The following is a 17963-nucleotide window of genomic DNA, read 5'->3' on the forward strand; positions in this document are numbered from 1 at the left end:
GAGACCTAGGAGGGATCAGTAGGTGTTTCTGCACAGGAGCGCTGGAGAGCTGTCTGCCAGAACAGAAGACTCAGGGATGCCAGCCAAAAGCCCTTGGCCCCATCCTGAAACACCCATGGGAGTCAGGCACACAGTAGAAAGTCGAAGAGGCAGGCCTGGGGTAGGGCAACAGGGAGTGGTGGGGACTGTGGCAAACTAGAGAGCTTGTGCCTTGTGGGAAGGATCACCCATCATTGGGCCCTGAGCATGCACTGCTTGGTGTTATCTTTTTTTTTAGACAAGTACAGGATTCACATCAAAGAGAAAGACGCTCACTCTGGTGGCCTGTGATATGGAGGGGGAGAGACCCGCGGCTCATGCTCCACCTTAGTTCAGGCAAGAGGCCTAAGTGGGACAGTGAGGGGTCAGGCAGATCACAGGTGCTGACCGCAGGGTGGAGCACATGGCCGGCTCCAGGGCCAGAGGAGGGGAAGCCAGCTCCGGCCACCCAGGAAGCTTCCCGTAGCTCCAAGAGGACAACCAGTGGGGCCTGAATTTACCCCTACCCGTGGTCTTAGAGTGTCCTTGGTAGAGAGCATAGCTGCAGCCTGGAGGGTGCCCCCTGGGTCCACCCAGTAAATGCCTCCCCTCAGGGTGAGGAGGGGAGGCCGCACCAGCGTGGCGTGATGGAGGCCCTGGAGAAGTGAGCTATGTCCCTTATTGGTCACAGTACATTTATTTTTCATTAGCAGTTAAATGCAGACATGAGGGATTGCGCTGGGTTCAGCGGGCAGCTGACGTGAGCAGTGCTCAGTGCCGCGATCAGTAGGGAGGCTAGAGGGCCACTCACTCTCTGCATCCCCAGCCGGGACCCCTGCCCACCCAGCCCCGAGCCAGCAGGCAGGCACCGGCCATTGCATGGAGCCTCCACAAGGTGAGGCGCAGGGAAGCCTGGAGCCTGCCACTAAGGGGTCCCATCCCCTGCTGGAGCCGGTGACCCCTGCCCCTCCTGCAGATGCTGTCTGGCTGAGTCAGAAGTGCCCTCCACCTCCCTGTGTCCCTCCCACACAAGGGCATGACTCCCCACCCCCATCCTGAGGGCAAGGCATCGGCGGCTCTGTGCCTCAGTTTCCTCATCAGCCCTCAACCACGAAGACATTGCTATGAGGGCTGCTGAGCTGAGGGAGAGGAACCCTTTTGCCATCAGAAATGCAAAACCACTAGGCCCTGGCAGCAGTCGGCATGGGCCGACCACGCACAGTGCCTTCTCTCTTCCTCACTATGGCCCAAAGAGTGGGGTGCTCCCTCCAGCAGGCGGGGAGATGGGTTCGGGGTGGGGTTGTGTGCCTGAAGTCACACCAGGTTTCAGCCTCTTGGCTGGCATTCCCAGGACACCTGCAGGACCAGGCACAGGTCCCCTCCCCAAAATCGCAATCTTGGGGTGGAGAGGGCAGACTCCCACCTTGGAAAGAGAGGCCCTGTGCAAATGGCAGAGAAAGGGCAGTGTGGATGCCCTCCGTGCAGAGAGGGAGCCAGGCCTTCTTGGGTTAGAAGCCCTTTGTGGGTTTTGGACTGCCTCCCAAAAAAGGTAGATGGTAGAAAACCCAAGAGGCTGACCACGTGAGGCCCCTCCAGACTCTCCCGAGGGGCAGATGACAGAATAGCTAATTCACCCAAGGTCGCCGCTAGCAAGGCACAGCATTGGTCTCTGAAGCCCAAGTTCTTCCCTCTCTACACCCAGAGGCCACGGTTGATTTGAAGAGTGGGTTGTGGGGAAATCACAGTGGCCCTGAGGGAAGCCAGGCTGCTGGGGGCCTGTTTGGTGGGCAACTGGCTGGAGGCTGAGGGTAGCCCCCCTCCATCCTCCTACTCCCTCCCAACTCACCCTTCTCCACCCTCCCAGGGGTCCTGCTGGTGCAACAGACCGTCAGGCTGCTGTGCGGGCTTAGCTCCGCCAAAGCCTCAGAGCCGATTACCTGTGTCATTAGCAACAAATGACTTGTGGGATGGTTGTGGTTTTAGTTAAAATTAGAAGTAAGCCCATATTCAGGTCTCCTTGAAGGGGCAGGACCTGGCCTGGGTCCCTCAGGCTCCCAGACACACTCTCCTGTCCCTAGCACTGCCACCAGCACCCCCTGGTTCCCCCTCGCAGCTGCCCCCTCACCTCCTTCATCCGCATGCTCTTTTTCTGAGCACCTCCTACTTCCAGGGGCCAGGAACGCAGATGATCCCAGAAGTGGCCCCAGAGACAGCCTGGCGTGGGAGGAAGGGACCCTGCCCACCTGCCCTGCTGGGGTCCTCTCCTTCCTGCCAGCATTCTCTGGACCTCCTAGGGCAGTGGGCTGCCACCCCAGGTCCCTGAACTTCTACCTGAGTAACAGTGAGCCCTAACTGCCGCTGTCTGTGGAGGGCCCCTGAAGTGCTGGGACTCCCACCCTTGTCTCATTCACCTCTCCATAGTCTTCAGAGGTGGGTGGGCTCCCCCCATTTTACAGAGGGGACACTGAGGCTCAGGCCTAGATTTGCTGGGCTGCCTTCCCACAGCCCAGCCCCAGCCTCTGAATGGGCACGTAGCCCCCAAGGGCCCTGAGAGCCTGGCCGAGGCCCCGGCTCACCTTCCCACTTTGCCCCCCGCTGCAGGTGCCCAGCAGAGCGCCACGGTGGCCAACCCGGTACCTGGCACCAACCCAGACCTGCTCCCCCACTTCCTGGTGGAGCCCGAGGATGTGTACATCGTCAAGAACAAGCCGGTACTGCTGGTGTGCAAGGCCATGCCTGCCACGCAGATCTTCTTCAAGTGCAACGGGGAGTGGGTACGCCAGGTGGACCACGTGATAGAGCGCAGCACGGACGACAGCAGTGGTGAGGCCAGGCTGGGCGGCCAGGCAGGGCCAGATGAAGGGGAAACGAGTCTCAGCCTCAGGGAAAACGGAGGCCCAGAGAGGGGCTTGCAGTTACCTCTGGCTGCACACCTGGGAGCAGGAGGCCAGGATGTCGCCAGCCCCGTGCCCACCACCCAGCTCCCCAGAAGAGGCAGGACTCCCACACCTAGGACCCCCTGTATATACACCGAGGCCTTCCCCAGGAGGCCCCACCCTCACCAGACCTCACCACTTGGTGGGGGTGTGAGTGAAAGGGAAGCCCCCTACAAATGCCCCAGGATGCTCTTCTTGGAGGGGCAGATTCCCCCTGCTGCATCTGAGCCTGGGCTGGGCCAGGGGCAGCCTGGTGAGAGGAGCCAGCGAAGAAAGGGAGTTCGGAGGGAGGATGTCCCAGATGGTTGAAGAGCTCGCAGTCCTCATACTCTGTGATTGTTTGATCCGTGTGCCCCCATTCACTCATTTGCACATTCCCTAAGCACCCACTTTCATGCTGGCGACACAGCCACCACCCTCTGAGAGCCCCAGCCCTGCAGAGAGGTGGGCAGCACGGTGGCCTCTCTGTGAGTCCTGCGGGCTATGGCAGCGGGAGGAAAGCAGGACTGAGGCTCCTCGGGGGAGGTGGCATGGAAACGAAGTGGTTATGAGAGCTGGTCAGAGAGAGGAGAGGGGACCAGCATTCCAGGAAAGGGGCTGGGCATGAGCAAAGGCTTGGAGTCAGAGAGGCGAACGTGCTGGTCAGGGCCAGCAGGGAGGGTATGAGGTGTGCACAGGGAACAGTGGTGCCATCTGGAAGACTCCCCCATCAGGCTCTGGAGTGCGGTCACAGGCCCATGGGATTTCAAACTGCCAAGTGGTATGGCCAGAGCTATGGGTGACACTTGGGGCCCATGGGGGTGAGGGGACTGATGGAAGAGGCAGACCCGGTGACACTGAGGAGAGGGAGGCAGTGAGACTGAGCTGAGACGCGGAGGGAGGGGTTCCAGGGACAGCAGGCAGACTCAGGAAGTGCGCTTTCCATGGGACGCCCCATTCCCTGCCCCTCCCCTGGCCTTAGGCAGCAGGTGGGCAATGGGGATGTGAGCAGAGAGCCCTTGCTTGGGTCCCAGCACTCCCCAAGGGCAGGCCTCTCTTCCTCCTCACTAGCTGGACCCCAGTTAAGTTTACTTCCTCTCCCTTCACCCTGGCACTCTGTGACGCCCCCACACATGAGGAGCTTGAGACACACAGCACACACCCGTGGGGGCACGGCCACCAGTGTGAGGACAGGCTGGCCGTGCCCAGGAAAATTCATGCCGTCAAGGCAGGCGAGGGAGCTCAGACCCAGAGGGCTGGCCCAAGCCGCCAGGCAGGAGGGTCTGGGTAGCCCAGGAAAGATTCCAGAGGAGGAGTAATTTCCAAGCGGGAGTCTTAAAACCTCCTGGAACGAGCATTTCGCAGGTCGAAGGGCCAGAAGATGCAAATGCAGGAGTGGCGGGCCAGCCTGCCGAGACCCAGGTATGGGCAGAAAGGGCCCTGGGGGGCAGGCAGCGGGACATAGGGTTGCGACCACACCAGAACCTTGGAGAGTTGGTGCTGGGCAGAAGGGGACTGGAGGAAGGGGCCCTGCCTGGGAGAACTTGGAAGCTCTCACAATAACTGGGATGTGAGCAAAGGTAGCCGTGAGTTGAGGCAGCGGGTGACTTCGTCCTCAGAACCAGCCTGTTGTGTTACAGATGGCTCTGACTCATCCAGGGCCCCAAAAGGGTTCCAACCAAACATTCAGGTCCCTAGAAGTCACACCTGACTCTCCCCTAGCAGAGTCAGCCCGGGCTGGGCTCGTTCCTGCCAAGCGCTGGCTCCCCAGTTCATGACCCTGCCCAGGCCCCTGAGCCCTGCAGTGCCCTGGCCTACACACGGCTGCTCCCTGCAGCTTCTCTCTTGCAGTGCTCAGAGGTTCACTCTATGCCAGGCCTAAGTTAGCCCCCAAGATGATCCCCCACCTTCGGAGCCCATGTTCAGACCCCAGCAGAGGTACCAGAAGCCTCCCTGCCCCTGCTACTTGAGGGCCTGGCGGGAGTGTCTGCCTCCCCTGCCCCCGGCCTCGGTTTCCTCATCTGCAAAATGGGGGTGAGGAGGGTCCCCTTGCAGGTTGGTGGGGGAAGCCATGAGATCTTACACACCCCGTGTGAGCCCGGTTCCAGGCCTTTCCTCACTTCCCAGCCCACACCCAGGGCCCAGCACCACTTTGGGGCGTGACGAGGCCTCCCACTGCTGTGACAGAGCCCCCAGGGAGAGGACAGGTGAGGAGAGGGAAGCTCTAGTCAGACACCTGCCTTTCCGCATCATTGAGGGCCTGTCTGGAACTTCTTAGAAGGCTCTAGGCCAGTCTCCTGCTGCTCCCAGCCTCCCTTCCCAGGCTTCCCCACACACGCCTCCTTGTCTCCTGCCATCAGGAGGTCTGGAATCCAAGGCTTGGCTGAGCCATACACAAGAGCCACCACCCCAAACTCCCCAACAGCCTCTTCTGGCCTTGCTCCCTTCAAACCAGGCAGAGAGCAGAGCTCATGGGGACAAATCCCTCCCGTAATCACTGCGGCCCTTTCCTGCCCCGAGCATACAAACTCAAGCCTCCCATGGCCAGCACATCTGACTTTGTATTGATCTTGCTGATCTCTCAACCCAAAGCTCTTGAGTGCTTCGAGAAGAGATAGGCTTCCCTTGCTCACGAACAGATGGCACTGCAGTGGGCAGTGGCGCCATGCGGAGACTCAGACCGAAGACCCTGACCCAGAAACATTCTGTTGTCAGGCAGGTATGGGAAGTCCTAAGTCAGCACAGATCTGCAGCCCCACCCATTCCTGTGTGGGTAGCTGGGTGGACACCCCAGGAGACAGCATCCCTGGCTTCCCCTCACTTGTCCCCATTCCCCATCCAGAAGGCCAGGAGGAGGGACCAAAACCTGAAAACCCTCACACCCAAACCTGCTGATGCTATAAAAGCCCAAAATTTGTGAGACCAAGGCTTGGAGTCCCACCTGGGATTGTAATTTATTGTGTGTTAAACAAACTGGTTATTAGAAGCAGATTGGTGAGAAAGTGAGAACCTAAGCCCCACCTTGACCTCAGATACCCAGCCTCCACCCCACTAACCCTCCACCTCCCCAGAATACTCGGCCCACCCACACTGGTGCCTCCCCATGTGCCCACAGCATTTACACACCCACTTGTACCCCACACACTCCGGGGCCAGCAGGGACCCTGCCTCCTTCCTCCCCTGGCATCTGCTCAGTGACCTGCAGGAGGAAGGCACCGTCTTCACGTCAAGGACCAGCAGGACAGGGTCTGGGTCTCCCCCTGGGTCCACCACCCTCCTGGAGCATGTGGGCCTCAAGGGCGCTGCCTGGATCTGGGACATCGTGGACAAACTTGGCCCTCATTCATGGCAGCCGGAAGGAGATGAGGGGGTGGCAGTGGCAGGACAGAGAGGGGAGGAGATGGGAAGAAAGAAATAGGAGTGCTTATATTTAGTGCTGTTCTCCCCAGACTGAGTTGCCTGAGCTCCCACCACCACCACGGGGGATGCAACAGTCCATCCATCCATAGACCTGTCCACTCCGGAAAAGTACTGAGTTCAGAATGTTCTGAAAGTCTCTCACCACTAACCCCAGAAGCTTAGAGCAGGAGGGCCCTTCGCCACCCCCAAGTGTATGCAAGGCTCCTTCTCAGTTGCCCCGAGACTCCATGTGCTTGACAGGTAGCTGGAGCCCAGGGCCCTTCTCCTGTGTACAGACCCTGTGAGGGACCCTGGGTTCTCAGCCCTCACCCTACCCCCAGAGAATGCACACATTCTTCACCCTTGCGAAAATGGGCGGCAGGCAGTGCCCAGAACAGGGAGCTCAGCCATGAAGACCTCGGCCGGAGGTGGACACCGCCAAGTCTCCTGTGAGACCTCGCCAGGGGCAGGGGCCAGGGAGAAAAATCTGGGCACCCAGTGTGGGAGCTGGAGAGAGTCATGAGGAGGGGTCCGGGCAGGGGTCGGGAAAGACACATTAAGGAAGTTGAGAGGGAAAGCAGCCTCCTGGCCTGCCTGCTCAGCTGGGCCGCTGTTCCTCCCGCAGTGCAGCCCTAATTGAATTTCTCTGTTAACAATGGAAACACATTGGTTGCCCGGCCTCTCTCCCTTTTTCTGATAAGCCAATGACCCGAGGGAAATTGGGGTCAGGAGAAGGAGAAATTGGAAACAGTCTTTTCTCACTCCTGGGGACACTGGTTTTGGCCAAGGGCCAGGGGACCGGAAGAGAGCTGGTATCTCCCCTTCTGGGTCCTCAGAGGATCTGGGCCCCCCCTGGCGCCCCATTTTCCGGGCCCAGGTGTGGCAGAGGGTAGGGGGGCTCAGGCTGTCCCTGAGAGGGGTCCCTTCAGCCCAGCCCAGTCAGGGTAGAGAGGGTCCCAGATACCCATCACCGGCCAGCTTCACCTCTGCAGGCTGCCCCCCCCCACTCCCTCCCACCGTTTCTCCCATGAAATGAGCAGGGTGAACCCTGAACACACTCTGGATTCAGACAGCCCTGAAGTCTCCGTCTCTCTAAGCCTCTGTTTCCTTATCCATAGAGTGGGAACAGTACCGTTCAAGGGAGTAGATTGAAGAAAATAAGCCAGCATGTGGGAAACCCTGGCTAAGCCCCAGGGGTCTATTATCATACTACATAATCGCAGTAATTATATTGTTAATAGCTGTTATTATATTATCACATGTCAGAATCTACCTGCTAACCCCCAGGGAGGCGAACCAGATCCTTCCTCACCTTTTTTTATCCACAAAGGCCCCAGAGCTATCCTAGCTGCCCCCCCCCCTTCTGCCTTGGGTCCTTGGAGGCCAGCCCCTGTAGCCCAGAACTCCTCTCTGCTGTAGTCTCTGAAACAACAGGAAGCCCATTTGGAGACATTGCTCTGGCTCCAGGGAGACAGGCCTTGGGTAACAAAGTATAATGAATGGAAGTGCTAAGGACTGGCTCCTGGCCTTTGGGAGATCTAAATGGAGCACCCCGCAGCAGGGCTCCCCCAGAGTTCCTTCCAGGCTGAGGGTTGCCCTCAGGGTCCACTCTCCTTCTGAGCAGAGAGTAGCCATGGTGGTGGAGGGACCCCCACACATCTGAGCGGCAAGAACCATGTGAGACTTGGCACAACCAGGACCCTGGCTACCCACCCCTCCTGCCCCCCAGGGCTGCCCGCCATGGAGGTCCGCATCAACGTCTCGAGGCAGCAGGTGGAGAAGGTGTTCGGGCTGGAGGAGTACTGGTGCCAATGTGTGGCGTGGAGCTCCTCAGGCACCACCAAGAGTCAGAAGGCCTACATCCGCATTGCCTGTGAGTCCAGGGCTTGGCCCTTGGTCAGGGGTGGACGGAGGGTATCACCAGGGGTAAGGGTCTGGTCAAAAAACCTCAGGTCCTGCCTTGATGGGTGGAGAAAGTGCCTCTGCACACTGCCCAGCCACCCCCATGTGCCCCTAGTCACTTGGCACTTTCTCCTGCCATGCGCCACGGCCCCTGCGGGACCAGGGGACAGGGCCAGCCAGGCTGAGCCGGCATGAGGCACTCAGGCTGGAGCACACTCTTGCTCTTCTCCCAGATTTGCGCAAGAACTTCGAGCAGGAGCCGCTGGCCAAGGAGGTGTCCCTGGAGCAGGGCATCGTGCTGCCCTGCCGCCCACCAGAGGGCATCCCCCCGGCTGAGGTGAGAGGGGCTCTGGTGCCCGCTCCACAGGTGGGTAGGGTGCCCAGGTCTCGGGTCCTGCCTGCCCTGACACCCCCAGGGGCTACTCTCGCTCCAGGTAGGGCCAGCACGGGCGGGCAGTGCAGTGCCATGGCTCCCTCCCCCAGGTGGAGTGGCTCCGGAACGAGGACCTGGTGGACCCGTCCCTGGACCCCAATGTGTACATCACAAGGGAGCACAGCCTGGTGGTGCGGCAGGCCCGCCTGGCCGACACGGCCAACTACACCTGCGTGGCCAAGAACATCGTAGCGCGTCGCCGCAGCGCCTCAGCTGCTGTCATCGTCTACGGTGGGCCCCAGTGCTGGTGGGGCAGAGGGGCTCCTGGGCACAGGGAGATGGGGCGACGATGTGTGGGTGGCTCCCCATGGAGCCAGGGCCCGGTGGACCAGGCTGTGGCCTGGCTGGGAAGGCCAGGGAGAGGGCTTGAAGGGCGTGTCTGGGCAGGGGTGTGGGACAGGGTGGTGGTCCTCTGTGGCTGGACCAGCCCTTGGGCCAGGGACATAGTCCAGATGGAGATGAGGGCACAGGACGGGAGTCTAGGAAAGGTGGCAGATCACAGCCCATGCTCCTGTGTCCCAGGTGTGGGAAGTTGAGTGTTCCAGGCACCCCAGGGGCAGGCAGAGGGGGCGGGTGCAGCAGTTGCCCTCATGAAAGCCTGGGGTCTGGGCCGGAGGAGCACGGGAGCGGCAGCTAGGGCTGGCTGCCTGGAGCGCGTGCAGAGCCTGCTGGGAGAAGGGGCTGTGGAGCGGGTACTGCTAGGCCCTGGGGGCTCCCCTCCAGGGCTTCTCTGCCAGCACAGCCACAGCCCGCCCCTTTCCAGCTCACAGCCCCTCCGCCCTCCCGCCCTGGCCCCCGGGCCAGCGTGTCTGAGGAAGCCCCCGCTCCCTGACCCCAGTCCTTCTCTGTCCGGCCAGTGAACGGTGGGTGGTCGACGTGGACCGAGTGGTCCGTCTGCAGCGCAAGCTGTGGGCGCGGCTGGCAGAAACGGAGCCGGAGCTGCACCAACCCGGCGCCTCTCAACGGGGGTGCCTTCTGTGAGGGGCAGAATGTCCAGAAAACAGCCTGCGCCACCCTGTGCCCAGGTACCAGCGGCCGCTGCCTCCCGCATCGCTCCTCACCACGCCATCTCCGTGCCCTGGCTCCATTGTGCCCACCAGCCTGCCCCCCATGGCTCCATCCCACCCGCCCCCACGCAGGGCCAGGCTCAGTCCAAGGCTGGGATGGGGTTTAGTGTGATTGGAAACAGGGCTTGGTCTGTGTCCAGGCTAGGCCTTGGCAGAGGCGCTGAGTCACAGAGTCTCAGGTACAATCAGGACAGGTACAGACAGTGTGGGGCAGGGGCAGGGCACCGCCTGAGGCTACAGAACCACCTACACCTGGAATCACAGGGTCAGCGTGGGACCAAGTTCCCTTGCTGCCCCAGGGCCAGGACGGCCCCGTAGTGTGGATAGAGCAAAGCAGGCCCGGCATCATCGTGCCTCCCGTCATTAGCATGCGTCATTCAGACCAGTGGACACCGAAGGGTGTGCTCCTTACCACAGCATTGCACCTAGGTCTGGATGCCCAGCAGGGCCGCGCTGGCAAACTGCCGAGGCTGCTGCCCGGGCTGACCGCACCACCTCTTCTCTGTTCCTGTCTGTCTCTCGTCTAGTGGATGGCAGCTGGAGCCCATGGAGCAAGTGGTCGGCCTGTGGGCTCGACTGCACCCACTGGCGGAGTCGTGAGTGCTCTGACCCAGCACCCCGCAATGGAGGCGAGGAGTGCCGGGGCACTGACCTGGATACCCGAAACTGTACCAGCGACCTCTGTGTGCACAGTGAGTCCGCTCTGCCCCAGGAATCCTCTTGATTTTGCCAGGATTGGCCCTGACCAGCCCCAGGAGGTGATGGCTAAGAGAATCAGTCCCCTGCCACAGGCTGTACCCCCTCTCCAAAGTTTAGGACCCTCGGGAACTCCCCATCCCTAACATACCCATACATGTGCCCGTGTGTACCCCAATACCTCCACCACCTCTCCTGAAACATGCATACATGTGAACCTTTCCCATGTACCCCAGGCTCCTGGATCCCGCTCCTCTCCTGCAGTTTCACCTCCACGCGGTCCCCCAAGTGCACACACAAGTCCTATGGGGACACCAGGCTTGTGAGGCCTGTTAATTACAAGGCCATAACTAACAATTAAAGATCTCTGTTGGATTTTTTTTTCTCTAGAACACACCCTCCCCCATTCTTTCAATTAAAAACCTAATTATCTGTGTCAATTCCTTTCTGATGGACATTTCTTCCATTATGCAGAGCCCTTCTAAAATCAATATAGCTTCCTCCAGGCAGTCAATCACCCCCTCCCCAGCCCGGCCTCAGGCCTGGGGAGGCAGACAAGAAGAAAAGCCCTGGCACCCCTGCTTCTGGCCCAGGGACGTGGCTAGGAATCAAATTAGCAGACACCCTCCCCCCAGGAAGCAGAGCCCCTACTTTGGGGATGCCAAGAGCTTCCGCCAGCCCTAGCTGCCCTGGGCCCCAGAAGAGTAGGTTCAGCCTATCAGCCCACTAGGGCTGTCTGGGGAAGTGTCTGTCTCCCTCCTCCTCCACCCTTCAGTAGCAGCAACCTCAGACTGAATGAGCAGTGAGAGATGTGATTTGCCCAGAGTGACACAGCAAGGTGGTGGCAGATGCAGGTTGGAGATGCACACATGCTGACTCCATGCTCCCTGCGACCAGCATCCGCAGCCCCGCTAGTGCTGATGCCCAAGGAGGGAGCGCCTCCTCCTCCTGGGGTGTAGACCGCTGACCTCTCCTTCCGGGCCTCCTGCACCCTGCCCCTCCCAAGGCCGCACTCTCTCCCGCAGCTGCTTCCGGGCCCGAGGACGTGGCCCTGTACGTGGGCCTCATTGCCGTGGCTGTGTGCCTCCTGCTGCTGCTGCCCGTCCTCATCCTCGTTTACTGCCGCAAGAAGGAAGGGCTAGACTCAGACGTGGCCGACTCGTCCATCCTCACCTCAGGCTTCCAGCCCGTCAGCATCAAGCCCAGCAAAGCAGGTGGGGTGCCCCGTCGCTCCCAGCATTCCTGCTGGGCCCCCCCACCAAGAGCTGCCCAGCAGGTCACCTCAGTGCTTTCCCCTGAGTCTCTCTTTACCCTTGCAGACAATCCCCATCTGCTCACCATCCAGCCAGACCTCAGCACCACCACCACCACCTGCCAGGGCAGTCTGTGTCCCCGGCAGGACGGGCCAAGCCCCAAGTTCCAGCTCGCCAATGGGCACCTGCTCAGCCCGCTGGGTGGTGGGCGCCACACGCTGCACCACAGCTCGCCCACCTCTGAGGCCGAGGACTTCGTCTCCCGCCTCTCTACCCAGAACTACTTCCGCTCCCTGCCCCGCGGCACCAGCAACATGACCTATGGGACCTTCAACTTCCTCGGGGGCCGGCTGATGATCCCCAATACAGGTGGGAAGGACCCCAGAGTGCCCCGGGAGCTCTAAGAGGCAGAACTAGCCTTTGTGTCCCTCCTAGAGGAGGATGGGACAGCTCTGATGTTCTTCCCGGGCTGCTCAGCCTCACCCCAAGTGCTGAGCCAGACCAGCAAGGAAAAGGGAGAGAGTTTTGGAGAGAATCCAGTCATGGCTGGCAGTGGGGCCGGCCCTGAGGCCATGGCCAGAGTGTCTCCCTTCTGTTACCTAAGGGCACAGGACTACGGTCCATTCATTTACACGGTCAGCCAGCCTGTGTGTGCCGGACTCTGTGTTGGGCCCTGGGCCCAGAGGAGGACAGGTGCCAGCCCCAAGGAGCCGGCAAACTAGTGGCGAGATGGCAGAGGACAAATGCCTGGCCAGGGGGCCGCTCCACCCACCACCTCCCGGAAACCCTCTGACAGGGTCCGTGATAGGGAACCCACAGACCCTTTCCATAGTCAACTTTTGAGGAAGCACGGCAGCCTCTGATGCTCCCACCCTGAAAGTCTCTTTTCCCTCAGCTCAGATGACCCTCATGCCCCTGAGTTTCTTACCCCTCTCCAGCTGCTCCTGGTGCCTGTGCCCGAACTGTAGGTGTTCCTCAGCGCTCCCTCCTGGCACCCTCTCGCAGAGCAATCTCGCCCACTCCGTGGCTTTAACCGCCATGTCTGTGCAGATCACTCCCACTCCTCCATCCCCAGCCACATTTCTCCCGGGCGACAGAATCATACACCCAGCTGCCTCCTGGGCAGCTCCATCTGGATGTCTCACAGCACCTCAGATTCCTGGTGCCTAAAACAGCACTGTCTCCCACCCTCCCCCAGAACCTCCTGCTTCCTGGCTTTCCCCACCTCAGGGACAACGGAGTCAAGTTACTCAAGCCAGAAACTGGAGGTCACCTTGGCCTCCTCTTTTTCAGTTGCCCCCCTCACCTCCACAACAGCTTTAGTCAGGCACACACCAGTCCCCGTCATTCTTCCTCCGCAAATGCTCCTGGTTCTTCTCTTCCCCACTGCCTTTTCTGGCTCAGGCCACCATTCCTACCTCTCATCTCGTTCAAGGCATCACACACTCCCAGTGATGCCAGACTTAATCATGTCCCTCCCCTTCTTGAGCCCTTTTCCGGGCTCCCCAATGCCCCCCACACAGCCCACATGACAAGACCACAATGACCTGTCTGTCCCTTGCCGGCCAGCTGCCGTGGCCTCTACCCCCCATGCACTCTTTTCCTGCCCATGGCCGTCACGGTGGGCTCTCGGCGCTCCAAGCACACCATGCTGCCCTTTGCACACACGGGTCCCTCTGCCCCCATTCACTGACCCATCTGCTACTTCTCATTCAGGTCTTGGCCTGGCCACTCTCCCTCTCTGTGCCTCATGTCCCCCTCACGGGGCTGCTTGGATGATGAGGTGAGATGGTCCGTGTCAAGCTCTTAGAAAGGGGCAGGCACACAGTGGGCACTCAGAGACCATCAGCCTTTCGGGCCCCTTGGGGCAGGAGGGCTGCTGCCCCCCCCACCCCCCGCCACTCTCCCCCAGCACCCTCTGCTACCATCCAGTTGTCTTTCTGCCCACCGGGCTGAGTGCCTCAGGAGAGCAGGGCCCCTGGTTTCTCCTCACTGCCCTGAGTGCTGGACATGAGCATCCACTGCAAGTACAGCTCCGCCACGGAGAGTGCTCACACAGGGGTCTCTGCAGCCAGCCCCGGGAGGCAGCACCAAGCGGACGGTGCCGTCAGTATGCCGTCAGCGGCTTCCCTCTGCGGGCTTCGGTTTCGGGCCACTGGTGATATTCCCACCAGCCCACCTCAGAGTTCACTCTGGAGCATAAATGTAAGCTTTTGGACTTGGTGGGATAAAGTCATAGAATTCCTTCCCCTCCCCAGTCACGTGCCTCTGAGGTCCCTCCTGATGTAGGCGCCCCTGTCCTAAAAGAGCAGCAAGGTGGAGCAGGACCGCTCCTTGCCATCCCTAGAGGGGCTCTGCAGCCCCTGTCGCACTGCCTCTCCCTGGAACCACTCCTCACTGAGCAGTCACTTCTGATGCTGCCCTGCAAGACGCTGGGACAGAGCTGAATCCGCCAGACAAGAGGACATGTGTGCAATGGCTCCCAAACCAGGGAGGGCTACCAAAGCCAGCAAGGTTGTTAAAGGCCAGCCCTACTTGCAGGGGCCACTACCAAACGAGGAGCAAAGTCATGGTGGCTGAGAATGGCTATCCCCAAAGATGGCCAGGGCCGATGGGGAGGAGGAAAGCTTGAGCAGAGCAGGAGGGCAGGGCACCCCGGCAGAGGTGTGCTCAAGAGAGGGGCTGAGGAAGCTACCGGAAAGGCAGTTGGGGCCAGAGGTGAAGGGCCTTAAATGCCAGGCCAGGGGGCTGGACCTTATGCTGGAGGCAGGGAAGGTTTGAAGCAGGGAGTGCCCTGGCCCCACCCAGTGCCTTTTGGGCGATGGGTCAGGTAGGTACAGCATACCTGGCACCTTTTGTTCCAGAGTTTTCTATGCCGAGGCTAACTAGGCATGCTTTTCCCACGTGGGTTCCCTTAGCCTCCCTTGGGGTCACTAGTACTCCATTTCATGTGGGTAGATGGACAGCCTGGCAGTCCCTATGGCACCTCTGTCCCCTAGTCCAGGCTGGCACTGCTCAGTCCTCAGAGGGAGGCTCCTGGGTGTTTGGTGTCTTTGCAGCCCTGGTAAACCCCAGCCCTCCTCCCACTTTGTCACAGGGATCAGCCTCCTCATCCCCCCAGATGCCATACCCCGAGGAAAGATCTACGAGATCTACCTCACGCTGCACAAGCCAGAGGACGTGAGGTGTGGGCGCGGGCCCTGTTGCTGGGGCTGGGCGGGTCCTGCCCTCTGCCTTCAGTCACCATGACACCCCCTACCCATCCACTGTCAGACTTGGTCTGGCCTAGCCCTAAGGAGGGCAGGGAAGAACTGTCCATAAGCTGCACCCAGCCCTGAGGCCCCAACCCTCGGGTGCCACTGCCCTGCCCCAGCCGACTCCCAGGACAGCCCACTGACGCCTTTCCCTCCCCACCCATATTTCCCCACTTGAGGTTGCCCCTAGCCGGCTGTCAGACCCTGCTGAGTCCCATCGTTAGCTGCGGGCCCCCTGGAGTCCTGCTCACCCGGCCGGTCATCCTCGTCATGGACCACTGTGGGGAGCCCTGCCCGGAGAGCTGGAGCCTGCGCCTCAAAAAGCAGTCGTGTGAGGGCAGCTGGGAGGTGAGCAGGAACGGCCCTGAGCCCACCCACCTGAGCACAGAGGGCTTCCGAGTGGAGCCGGGGCTTCCCACCTGGCCCCAGAGCCACCCTGTCCCCAGGCTGGCCGCTCCTCAGAGCTGACCCATCAGGCCGTTGCCCGCAGGATGTGCTGCACCTGGGCGAGGAGGCCCCGTCCCACCTCTACTACTGCCAGCTGGAGGCCGGCGCCTGCTATGTCTTCACCGAGCAGCTGGGCCGCTTTGCCCTGGTGGGAGAAGCCCTCAGCGTGACCGCAACCAAGCGCCTCAAGCTGCTTCTGTTTGCCCCCGTGGCCTGCACCTCCCTCGAGTACAACATCCGAGTCTACTGCCTACACGACACCCACGACGCACTCAAGGTACCACTGCGCCACCCCCCCCGCCCCCGCCACAGGGAGGCCACACCACCACTGGCACTGAGGGCTGACCACCCCTTTCCTTCTGGGAGGGGGCGACCATGGGGAAGGGTGCTGCAGGCCCCAGGCTCAGCTGCCCACCTGGGCTGCGCTGCAGGAGGTGGTACAGCTGGAGAAGCAGCTGGGGGGACAGCTGATCCAGGAGCCTCGAGTCCTGCACTTCAAGGACAGTTACCACAACCTGCGCTTGTCCATCCACGATGTGCCCAGCTCCCTGTGGAAGAGCAAGCTCCTCGTCAGTTACCAGGTGAGGGCGCTCAGGGTGCCTGGAGTGGGCACAGCCAAGGCCGGCACACCTGACGCAGCCTCTCTGGCCGCCCCCCTCAGGAGATCCCCTTTTATCATATCTGGAATGGCACGCAGCAGTACCTGCACTGCACCTTCACCTTGGAGCGCGTCAGCCCCAGCACCAGTGACCTGGCCTGCAAGGTGTGGGTGTGGCAGGTGGAAGGCGATGGGCAGAGCTTCAGTATCAACTTCAACATCACCAAGGTGGGCAGAAGGGCTCATCAGCGCTGCAGAAATGTGCCTCCCCCCTACCCAACACACTCTGGGCCTATCTTGCCACCAAGCCCACCTCCTCCTAGAAACTGCTTAGCAGCTTCCTCCAAGTCTCCGGGGAAAGAGGTGCAGATGCAAACAAACAGATGCAGACAGATGCTATCGCAATCTGACTTGGGGTGGAGATTGAAGAGGATGTGGGAGCAGCAGGTGGGAGAGACAGAGCCTGGGGGCCCTGGGGTTTCTAGGAGGAGGAACTTTGCACAATGCCTCGAAGGCTGAGTAAGAGACAGACAGTAATGAGGGAAAGGGGGCTGGCAGTGGGAACTGAGTGGGGAGGACAAAGAGGAGCACAATGAGTTCTGAGTGGTCAGTAGGGACGACTTGGGGAGGGGTGATGGCGAGAGAGGAGGAGAATGAGGCTAGCCTACTCCTCTGCTCACTGGCTGTGTGACTTTGGGCAGGTCACCATACCTCTGAGCCTTGAGACCTTCTAAGCTCTAGTGAACAGGGCTCTGGCATACCAGGGGTACCCAGGAAATAGTGCCCATGCTGCCCCCATGCTCTGAGGTGGTTTGGGTGCTCCTCCAGCAGGAGGTGGCAGTGGACCTGGGCCATAAAAGTACTAACAGGCACTTCCCCCCCCCCACCCCAGGACACAAGATTTGCTGAGCTGCTAGCTCTGGAGAGTGAAGGGGGGGTCCCAGCCCTAGTGGGCCCCAGTGCCTTCAAGATCCCCTTCCTCATTCGGCAGAAGATCATTACCAGCCTCGACCCGCCCTGTAGCCGGGGTGCCGACTGGCGGACTCTGGCCCAGAAACTCCACCTGGACAGGTGGGTGGGAGATGGGCAGGGAGGGGCTGCAAAGGCCTGCTGCAGTCTGTCCCAGTGGGGGAGGATGGGTGGGGTGGATAGGAAGCTCGATGGGGCTTGCACCCCACCCACCAGCAGCCACGGTGTCCAGTGCATTTGGCCAAGGGGAGGTCCTGCCCTTGGGTGCGCTGAGAGGCAGAAGGGTGCAGCCTGGGGTGAGGCAGGGCTGCTGACTGGCTCCTGTCCCCTCCCTTCCACAGCCATCTCAGCTTCTTTGCCTCCAAGCCCAGCCCCACAGCCATGATCCTCAACCTGTGGGAGGCGCGGCACTTCCCCAATGGCAACCTCAGCCAGCTGGCTGCAGCAGTAGCCGGACTGGGCCAGCCAGATGCTGGCCTCTTCACGGTGTCAGAGGCGGAGTGCTGAGGCCGGCTAGGCCTACAACGCCTACACTCTCACCAGCTTTGGCACCCGCCAGGGACGGGCAGAAGCCAGATGGGGCCCTTCCCGCACACTCAGGGGGAGCTGTGTGGACAGGCCCCCTCCTGGCCCACGCTGTCCCTTGACACTGGCCCTTCAGACCCTGCCCACACTTCTGCCCCTCCGAGGCCTGCCTGGCCAGGCTGGCACTGCCACCTGCTCTGACCCTGCCCCAGCCTCTGGGGCCCTGGGTGGACAGTGCCTAGAGCCCAAGCCAGGCCCAGCCCATCTGTGTGTGTGTATGTGCGTGTGATGCTACCTCTCCTCCTGCCCCTGGCCAGGAGGCCGCATGCACACGGGCATGCACGCACACGCTGGGCTCGGGACATGGCGCCCGGAGCTCCTGCCCGAGCTGGACCTTATGCAAACATTTCTGTGCCTGCCAGGTAGGGGCACATCTGAGGGGCCTGGCTGGACAAGGGGTGGCCCCTGGATTCAGGCACACGACCAC

General features: G+C 60.9%; 1 protein-coding gene across 1 annotated transcript in view; it reads left to right on the top strand.

Moving 5' to 3' along the window:
• The window catches only part of UNC5A (unc-5 netrin receptor A), a 59546-nt gene extending 41782 nt beyond the window's left edge, over positions 1 to 17764 (top strand). Inside the window, exons 2-15 of the mRNA XM_035015040.1 lie at positions 2620 to 2841; positions 8062 to 8205; positions 8468 to 8571; positions 8718 to 8898; positions 10262 to 10426; positions 11456 to 11644; positions 11750 to 12052; positions 14781 to 14868; positions 15117 to 15285; positions 15428 to 15661; positions 15816 to 15965; positions 16046 to 16210; positions 16875 to 17053; positions 17293 to 17764. Coding sequence (XP_034870931.1) covers positions 2620 to 2841; positions 8062 to 8205; positions 8468 to 8571; positions 8718 to 8898; positions 10262 to 10426; positions 11456 to 11644; positions 11750 to 12052; positions 14781 to 14868; positions 15117 to 15285; positions 15428 to 15661; positions 15816 to 15965; positions 16046 to 16210; positions 16875 to 17053; positions 17293 to 17458 — 2459 coding nt within the window. The 3' untranslated portion in view covers positions 17459 to 17764. The remainder of the gene's footprint in view (positions 1 to 2619; positions 2842 to 8061; positions 8206 to 8467; positions 8572 to 8717; positions 8899 to 10261; positions 10427 to 11455; positions 11645 to 11749; positions 12053 to 14780; positions 14869 to 15116; positions 15286 to 15427; positions 15662 to 15815; positions 15966 to 16045; positions 16211 to 16874; positions 17054 to 17292) is intronic.
• Positions 17765 to 17963: the final 199 nt, after the last annotated feature.

Source organism: Mirounga leonina, unplaced genomic scaffold (assembly GCF_011800145.1).
Source record: "Mirounga leonina isolate KUSES-001 unplaced genomic scaffold, KU_Mleo_1.0 Mir_104, whole genome shotgun sequence".
Lineage (NCBI taxonomy): Eukaryota > Metazoa > Chordata > Mammalia > Carnivora > Phocidae > Mirounga > Mirounga leonina.